The sequence below is a fragment of the Castor canadensis genome, chromosome 11, assembly GCF_047511655.1.
Source record: "Castor canadensis chromosome 11, mCasCan1.hap1v2, whole genome shotgun sequence".
In the NCBI taxonomy this organism is placed as follows: Eukaryota; Metazoa; Chordata; class Mammalia; order Rodentia; family Castoridae; genus Castor; species Castor canadensis.
In genome coordinates, this window is record NC_133396.1 from 109914443 (window position 1) to 109923231 (window position 8789).

General features: G+C 43.9%; 1 protein-coding gene across 4 annotated transcripts; it reads right to left on the reverse strand.

Annotated features, from left to right (window-relative positions):
• Window positions 1-86: 86 nt before the first annotated feature.
• On the reverse strand, window positions 87-8788 carry Bnipl (BCL2 interacting protein like). Of its 4 annotated transcripts, XM_020155833.2 has the most exons (10): window positions 8348-8769; window positions 7202-7291; window positions 6958-7022; window positions 6507-6722; window positions 3542-3724; window positions 3244-3346; window positions 2953-3084; window positions 1614-1700; window positions 1155-1253; window positions 87-707 (listed from the first exon to the last, which is right to left on the reverse strand). In XM_020155833.2, the coding sequence occupies exons 1-10, from the start codon at window positions 8389-8391 to the stop codon at window positions 656-658; spliced, it is 1071 nt and encodes a 356-aa protein (XP_020011422.2). In that variant the 5' UTR covers window positions 8392-8769; the 3' UTR covers window positions 87-655. The 4 variants fall into 4 exon arrangements, with proteins under 4 accessions (XP_020011422.2, XP_073904261.1, XP_073904263.1 ...); XM_074048160.1 differs by lacking the exon at window positions 7202-7291 and having other exon boundaries at window positions 8348-8788; XM_074048162.1 differs by lacking the exon at window positions 6507-6722 and having other exon boundaries at window positions 8348-8785.
• Between the last annotated feature and the right edge of the window lies 1 nt (window position 8789).

The window sequence follows — 8789 nt, forward strand, 5'->3', positions numbered from 1 at the left end:
CTAGGGGTCTTGGGCAGCGAGAACTCTAGAACCAAAAGGTGGATTGTGATGTAAGGGGTTGGGGAAAGTTGTTCACTTCCTTGGAGTGGACTTAAATCGCTCATTACAATTTATTAACAGCTACTAATGAGGGCAAAAATACAGGTTTTGAAAGCACTCCTTCCCAGGATCGCAGGCGGCAGACATGACTTAGAAAAGAAAGGCATGTAGAAGAGGTTCTTCAAGATTTTGCAAGCTAGATTCAGCCCCCGCAGGCAGGCTGGCTGTGATTGGTTTTAAACCTTCCCTGCCACTCATACCCCCCTCATACCGGAGATGGAAAAGACAGCATTAAGCAGCCCCTTCACTTACAGAGGAGAAAAATGAGACCCAACGAGATGACCTTATCTAACCAAGGTTCTAGAGCTAAAGCAGGATTACAATCAAGAGCTTGCAATGCCACTAAGTTCACCTTCCACTGAAATAACCGTCAGCAGATCAGGTTCCCAACCTCAAAGCCCTGAGGAAGATGGTGTCATGGAAGGGGATGCCACCGCACTGAAAAGTGAAATCCAGTGGTACTGGGGTTGAGGACGAGATGATTTACCAAACAGCTCAAACGTTTCAGGAATTAGGGTGTAGACAGATCATTATCTTTGCCTTGTTCTAAGGCCTTTTATCCAGTCCTGTGCAAGGTCCCTCCTGAGCCATGGAGTTCCCGATCCAGCCTACAAAGGGATGGGGGAAAGAAGTGGTTCAGGGCAGGGCTTGGGTTTTACTCAGTAGTTTGGGGAAAGAAACCAAGTGAATTGGATGAGCAAGAAGACTGGATTCTTGAATCATCATTTAGCATCCTTTGCTCCCCAAATACTCTCTTCCCCACTGGATATAATCTATGCACAGCCACCATATCCCTAACTCATTTCTAGAGCTGTTCTGAATTTCCTCTAACTTCTACACTGTGATCATTAAACATTTTTTTCAGTTGTTCCTTATAAATACAGTTAGCCTTAATTTGTTCTCTAGGTCTATGAAGTTTTCCCAGATACACTGAAGCACCTAAAATCAGGGCCTCTGTCTTTTAGTTCCTTTGTATCTCCCTCAAGGTATTAAGAAAGAGGGGAATAGCTTTATACATCCCATCCCAAACTTTCATCGGTAAGTGCAGGACTCACTGTCTGACAGCTTCAGGGATGTGGACTTGATCTAGGGAGATGAGTTGGGCCAGCTCCCCCAGGCTGTTCAAAAAACGGATCTTTCGTGTGAACTTGGAACTGAAAAGAGAATAAACCAAAAATGTTTTGTACTAGGAGGATGCTATTTGGAGACCCTTATAAAGGGAAATGTAAGACAGGTGTGTGCTGGTGCACACCTGTAATCCTAGCACTCAGCTCAGGAGGCTAAGGCAAGTTCCAGACCAACTTGTGCTGTATAGTGAGACTATCTCAAAAACAAACAAGGGCTGAGGTGTGGCTCAAGTGGGAGAATGCTTGCCTAGCAAGCGCAAGGCCCCTGAGTTCAAACCCAAGTACCATCAAACAAAGGGAAATGTAGCAAGTAGAGTGCTTAAGGCTAGCATGAGTCAGGGTGGGCAAATAATAAGAAGGGGAAGTCCTTGTCCCCAGAGCTAGTACCTGATGAAGGGTCGAAGCAGTGCCAGAAATGCCTTCACATACCATGTAGCATGGACAACCACCAGGGCTCGTAGGTTTTTCCGGAGTCTAAAGAACACGATGAGATCATCTTATTCCTTGTTGTACCTCCATTCCCAAAGATCAGGTGGAGCTATCTTCTATATTGCAAACTACTTGGCTCCTTTAATTTCTAGATTTCTCCAGCAGGGTTTAAACCCCATTCCTTTAGCATCAGTCTCAGCTATACCATGTTATTCAGCCCTCCATTCTCCTCATTTTTAAGAAACCCATCTTTCAGAATACTTCAACCTGATCTAAACTTCATTTTCCCCTGCTCTCACATAAGTTGCTTTTGCAAGCTTCTCTCTCTCCCTCCTTGACTAGGACTTTTTTTTTTTTTTGGTGACACTAGGGTTTGAACTCAGGGTCTTATGCTTCCGACCAGGACTATTTATAAAACTCCAAATGTAAGAAGATCAGTAAGAAGGAAGAAGGCCAGGCATCAGTGGCTCATGCCTGTAATCCTAGCTCCTGAAGAGGCAGAGATCAGGAGGATCAAGGTTTGAAGTCAGACCGGGGCAAATAGTTCTTGAGACTCTATCTCAAAAAAAACATCACAAAAAAGGGCTGGTGGAGAGGCTCAAGTGATAAGAGCGCCTGCCTAGCAAGTGTGAGACCCTGAGTCAAACCCCAGTGACGCCAGAAAAAAAAAAGGAGGAAGAAGAAATGTAAGCAAAGGGAAGATGGAGAAAGCAAAAGAGAAGAAAGGAACATGATAGGGGAAAAAGACATGTAGACTAGGGATGAAGAAAGAGAAGAAGACAATAGAGATGTGGAAAATGAAACAAATGTCAAAATGAAAGGAAGAGGGCCTTCTATGTGCCAGGCAATATGTCACATTGATTTACTTGATTTTCACAAATGCCCAGTAGCAAAGGTATTAACATTGTATGGATAAGGAAACTGAGGCCTAGAAAAGCTCAGTGACTTATCCAAAATCATTCTGCTAGTAAGTGGTAAAGACAAGATTCAAAAAAACTAGATTGCCCTGACTCTGAGAGGGGACAGAAGGCAGGAAGGGCTTGGAAAGGGGTTGTAAAGGAACAAAGAAAAGATGTAGTTGAGTGTGGTGGTATATCCATGTACCAACTAGCACTTGAGAGGCTAAGGCAGGAGGATCTGAAATTCAAGGCCAGCCTGAGCTATATAGTGAGATCTTGTCTTAGAAAAAAAAAATGAAAAAGAAAAAAGATGGAGCTAAACAGAAGAAGAAGAAAGGGAAAGATGGAAACAGAAAGGTAAGGTAGAATATTGTAACCCTCTTGTGCTATGGTCTCACCGCCGATCCAAGGTATGGTAACACTGACGTATCCAGCTCAGAGGTGGAACTTGGGCCCTGCTTGTGCCTCCACTCAAGTGAACAAGCAGATAATTTTCAGCTACCAGAAGCTCCAGAGTTCCCACGATATACCTGGGGGATGAAATTGTAGGGAAGGTATGTGTTGGGTGTTTTGGGGTGGGAAGAACGAAGTACAGAGACTTCAATCAGCTACTGATCTTCAATGGACTTTGTTTTTACTTTTCCCTCCCTAATATCCTCCCTGTGGCCCGTCAAGGTTTTCCATCTCACCTAAACAAGTGTTCCATGATATAAGTGTAGTTGGGAATGCTGCTTCGGGGTAGATAACAGGAAGCAAAGAGGATGACAGCATTGAGTCCATCACCATGGTAACCTGGGGACCAGTAAGGGGAAAATTCACTTGGGCCACATATGTATTTACAGATGCTACATCTGTGTAAGTAAAGGGATATGGAGGATCTCTGGAAGTTACAGAAAGGATGCTAAACCCAACAAGCTTAGTCTCCAGCTTAGGCATTTTAGTCTAGTAGCCATAGTTTTTAACCTGCCCATTTCTGCTAGCCATTACCTCCATGAGACAGGACTTTCTTATATGGCTCAATGACAGTCATGTCCACACGTTGCTCCCTCTGTCCTGTTCGGAACACTCTCCAGTGACGACCATCTTCTCCAGCCACATCCCACACACAACCCCGGCCCAGCCTTTCAGCTGCCTCACTGGCCCCCAGACCCTCTGCCCGGGGCAAGTCATCTAAAACAGAGGGGTAGAGAAGCATTTTGTAACTTTCCCAGATCCCTAGAGTTTACTACTCCAGCCTCTCATTCTTCAGTTTTTTTCCTTGATCTTTAGTACCAGTTTGTCCAATTAATTCAACTCCTCGCCATTCTCTTTCTTCCAAGACTCAGAATCCTCACCTTTTCTTTAGAAGATGGCTTTGGGGTATATTCTCTGTAGACCTATTTATTTATTTATTTTGGTGGGACAGGGGTTTGAACTCAAGGCACTCTACTGCTTAAGCCATACCTTCAACCCTTGGGGGTGTATTCTCTTTCTTTCTTTCTTTCTTTTGAGATGAGTTTTCATTATGTTGCCCAAGTTGGCCTCAAACTTGTGACCCTCCTACCTCAGCCTCCCAAGTAGCTGAGATTACAGACATTTGCCACCACACCTACCTCATATTCTCTCTTTACATACTTCTCCTTAGATGAGCTCAACTATTCCTAAGTCTTCAGTTACTACCAGTAAGGTGATGACTCTAAAATTTGTCTGTAATTCAGGCTACTCTCCTAACTTCAGATCCATAGCTATAAATGCCTGTCATCAACAAGTTGCAGACCCAAAAGCAGAACTCAAAATCATTCTCTAAGACCTCTGCCCCATATTGACTGTTTTTTTGTCTGTTTGTTTGTTGGTACTGGAGTTTGAACTCAGGGCTTTGGACCTAGTAGGCAGGTACTCTACCACTTAAGCCATACATCCAGTCTATTTTCTATCTTGATGAATGATCCTATCTATCTAGCTGCCAGAGAAAGAAAACTCTGTCATTTAAGACTGTCAGCCCTCAAACCAACTGAACCCTAGATCCCTATCCATCTACCTTCATGATTTTCTTTGGTCAACTTTTCCACTACTACTGCCCTGGTTTCGGTTCTTAGCATTTTTCGTCTTATTACTAACCTTCTAACTGTTCTCGCTGCTTCAAGGTTGCCTTCCTCCAATTCGCCCCCTAGCACCACTGCTAGAGCAAGTTTTCTTTTTTCTTCTACCTTTTTTACTAAAATGGTAATGTACTATAGCTACCATCTAGCATGATCTTTTCATAGCATAAAAAGAGCTGCCTCATCTTAAAAACAGTTACATGGGACTAGGATGGTTCGATGGTACAGCACTTGCCTAGCAGGCAAAAGGCCCTGGGTTCAATTCTCAGCACAAAAAGCAAAAACAAAACAAGAAGTTATAGAGCACAGTATTTAGCATTCCAGTAATAGAATTACTGCTCTAACCAGGCATGGTGGGACACACCTGAAATCCTAGCACTCAGGAAACTAAGGCAGGTGAATAGAGTTCCAGGCCAGCCTGGGCTATATCGAAACCCTGTCTCAAAAGAGCAAAACAACAACATAAAGAATCATTACTCTAATGATTGATTTTTTTTTTTCCTAGCAGTACTGGGTTTGAACTGAGGACCTCACACTTGCTAGACAGGTGCTCTACCACTTGAATCACTCTGCCAGCCCTTTTATGTGTTGGGTATTTTCAAGATAGGATCTTGAGAACTATTTGTCCATGCTGGCTTCAATCCATAATCCTCCTGATTTCTGCCTCCTGAGAAGCTAAGATTACAGGTGTGAGCCACTGTGCCCGGCTGGCCTTGAACTCTTGGTTCTCTTGTCTTAGTCTCCCAAGTGCTGGGATTATAGATGTGCAGCACCATACCCACCTGTTTCCAGTCTTTACAGAGTCATTAAGTGTGACCAGATTACTGCCATGATTAAATCCTTCCCATTACTACCCATTGCCTACAGTCCAAAAATCTAAACTCCTTAGCATGGGAATAGGACATTCATGATTTGATCTTTTTATTTTTTTTAAATAATGAACTTTTATTATCCTCATCGACAGAAAAGGCTCCAACCTGAGGTCCATGAGAAGTGAGCCGCCCCACCACAGAGGGCAAAAGCCGTGGCACTGCCAGTCAGTGCCTCCTCAGAGTCCCTTCAGCCACCTCTCATGATTTGATCTTTGCTTGCTTCACCCAGCAGTATTTTTTAATATTTTTCTTCACGTCCCAGCCTTTCATATGTAAAAAATAATCATGCTTTAGGGCTGGTGAAGTGGCTCAAGCGGTTAAGAGTGCATATCTAGCAAGCTTGAGGTCCTGAGTTCAAACCCCAGTGTTTCCAAAAAAAAAAAAAAAGAAAAATTATGCTTCATACTTTCAGTTCCCCAACTTGCCATGCAATTGCTTCAGCTCTCAAACTTCACCTCAGGATCACCTCTTCTGTAAAGTCCTTCCTAACATCTCTCAGACAGAATAGACCTTTTCCTTCCCTGCTCTGTACTCTTTGCATATGTAGATCCTAACCTTTAACTGCAATTATTTGTACATATGTTTATTTTAAATATATTTCCTACTAAACAGAAAATTCCCTGAGGGTAGGGACTCTTTTATTCATCTTTATAACCCCAGTCCTAAACGATCCCAGCACTCAGGAGATTGAGGCAAGATGATCTCTAGTTTAATACCAGGCTGGGCTACATGGTGAGACCCTATCTCAATGACAACAACAAAACCTCAGTTCTAGCTGAATAACAGTATGTAACTGGCAATAGTTTTCCTTAATAAACAAAGGACCTCCCCCACTAGTCTCACATTATCTCACAGAAGCTCTACCTTTCCCTTCTGAAGAAATTAACTTTGCTGGCCTTTCCTCTTGTCCCCATCTGGCTATTCTAACATTAGTCCCATCCTGAGATTTCTTATATACTAGCCTTTATTTCTACCAGTTCTGTCCTTAGATTTGTTTACCACCTTCCCATTCAAATTCATGTCCACTGTCCAGCTGCTCCGAGTCTGAAGGTGTCTCCAATTCGTCTACCTCCAGATCTGAACTGCCATTAGAAGAAGAAGATGCAGAGTGGGTAGGAGAAGCTCCAAGCCCCTCAGTCAGATTCAGCTGCAACTCTGGGGCAGAAAGACGCTTACGCATGGGACGCTGACCACACAGGGCTAAAGTACTTGGGGTACCTGGGGTTGGAAGAAGAGGAAAAAAAAAAAACAACACAGAAAGATGTGTGCACATTGGGGTGGTGGTGATGGTAGTTAGAATTCCTGTATATAGAAGTAATACAGGGTGACTCTATCGCAGGGTGACAGGAGATATTTTGGAAAAGGGGAAATAGAACTTCAGAGGGATAGCAGTAGTATAGCCTTTCATTGAATGAGAACCAAAAAGATGAGGCCTAGTTTCTACTTTACCTACCTGCTTGTGAGTCTCTTTGAGGGTCTTCAGTATCCTCAGAAGGGCCAACCTCCTCTGGAAGCAATCTAGAGGGGAAAAGATTTAAAGGGGACACAGGCTAAAAGGATATAGGCTAAAAGGCATCAAGCCAGTTATCAATTTATCAGCTCTCTCTCCCGCCATGATTTTATCACCTATTTTCTTTTCCCTGCCCTCCATTTATGACAATCTTTCCTTTCTCCCAGCCTCCCTCACACTTCCTCACCTAGGGAATTCTTCATCTTGCCATTCTTCCTTCAGCTCCAGTTCCCCGAGTCTCAGAGTTGCTCTTAATTCTGCTGTTTCTGCTTTTTCCCTAAAAAAGTCGCCCAGAAGGAAAGACTGTGAGACAACCTAGACAGTGTCCTGAGGGAGCTGGATAATAGGTAGCAGACATTGGCATGAAGAGCAGTGACTAAGGTACAAAGGGGCAGGCCTTTGTCTACTATGAGGAAGCTTCTTCCACCTTCATGACTTGCCTGAAGCAGATCACCTACTGTTGGGTTTAGGAGCAGAGGAGACGGAATATACAGCTAATCATGATTTTTAACCTCTATGGCAGTGGCTCCACCTACAGCGTAAGGGTGAGAGATGCCCCACATTACAATTGGCTGGAACCCAGATAGACCTGCCCAGCTATCATGGGCAAAGTTGGAGAAGATGGCACCTAGTCAGGCCTGCCTTTCCTCTACCATGCTGGGGAGTGGCTAGGGGAAAAATGGCATAGGTGAAGGGATCGGGAAGAAGGAGAGAGATTTGCTGGGAAGGAAAACCTGAACCTAAATTCAGTTTTAGGTTTTCTTTTCTTTCCTCTCTCTCTCTCTTCTTTCTCTCACTTTCTCTCCTCTCTTTCTCTCTCTGTCTCTCTCTCTCTCACTGGCGTTTGAACACAGAGCCTATACCTTGAGCCACTGAACCATTCCTTTTTTTATGATGGGTTTTTTCAAGAAAGAGTCTCTCAAACAATTTGCCAAGTCTGGCTTTGATCTCTTCTGATCTCTGCCTCCTGAGTAGCTAGGATTACAGGCGTGAGCCACTGACAACCAGCTTGGGTCAGCTTTCTTAATGGCTATCCTGGTGGATGGAAGTTAGAAAATAAAGAACCTGGGCAGATTTACCTGACATAAAATAAATTTCCTTAAAACAAACAAACAAACAAAAAACACCAGGGAATTATCCTAGAATCCCATTCCCCAGTTCCCTATCATGCTGACATTTGCTATTGAAAACCACCCTAGCCCGTCTCTGCAAATTAATTTTCCTACAGCGTTTTTCCTTAGAGGAATCCCCAAGATCTGACCTGGTGAGGGCTGGATACTAGGGAAGTCCCTCACTACCTGGTTCCAATCAAGTGAGTCAAGTTCATACTTACCCAATATCTAGTGTCTTTTTTCCTGCCTCTTGTATAGTTCCCATCTTCACAAGTCTTCCTGTCTTCCTTAAACACTTAAGAGATGCAGGGGAGCTCGCTGTCCCAGCCCCCAGTATTTCTTTACTCCTTTCTGTCTCAGCAGTTGTTACTCTAGGCTCTGAGGAGGGAGGTGTGGAAGGGAGGTAACCTCAACTTCAAACAGGTTTTGTCACCTCTCCTCCCAAGGAGCAGGTTTGCCCAAAAGAAAAACCCTGCCTCCTATGTGGGGGCGGGTTTTGGGGAGGAGTGCATTTTCTAGGGTGGCTAGTGTTGGGTGAGTCTACAAGGCAATTTGTTCTCCTTTCTAGATTCCTTATAACCTTCTGTAAGCTCTTTAAGGGGCTGGAGGCTGTTGGGGAGGCAACACTAGAAACCATTTTGGGCCTATTTTGGCCTACTTTTC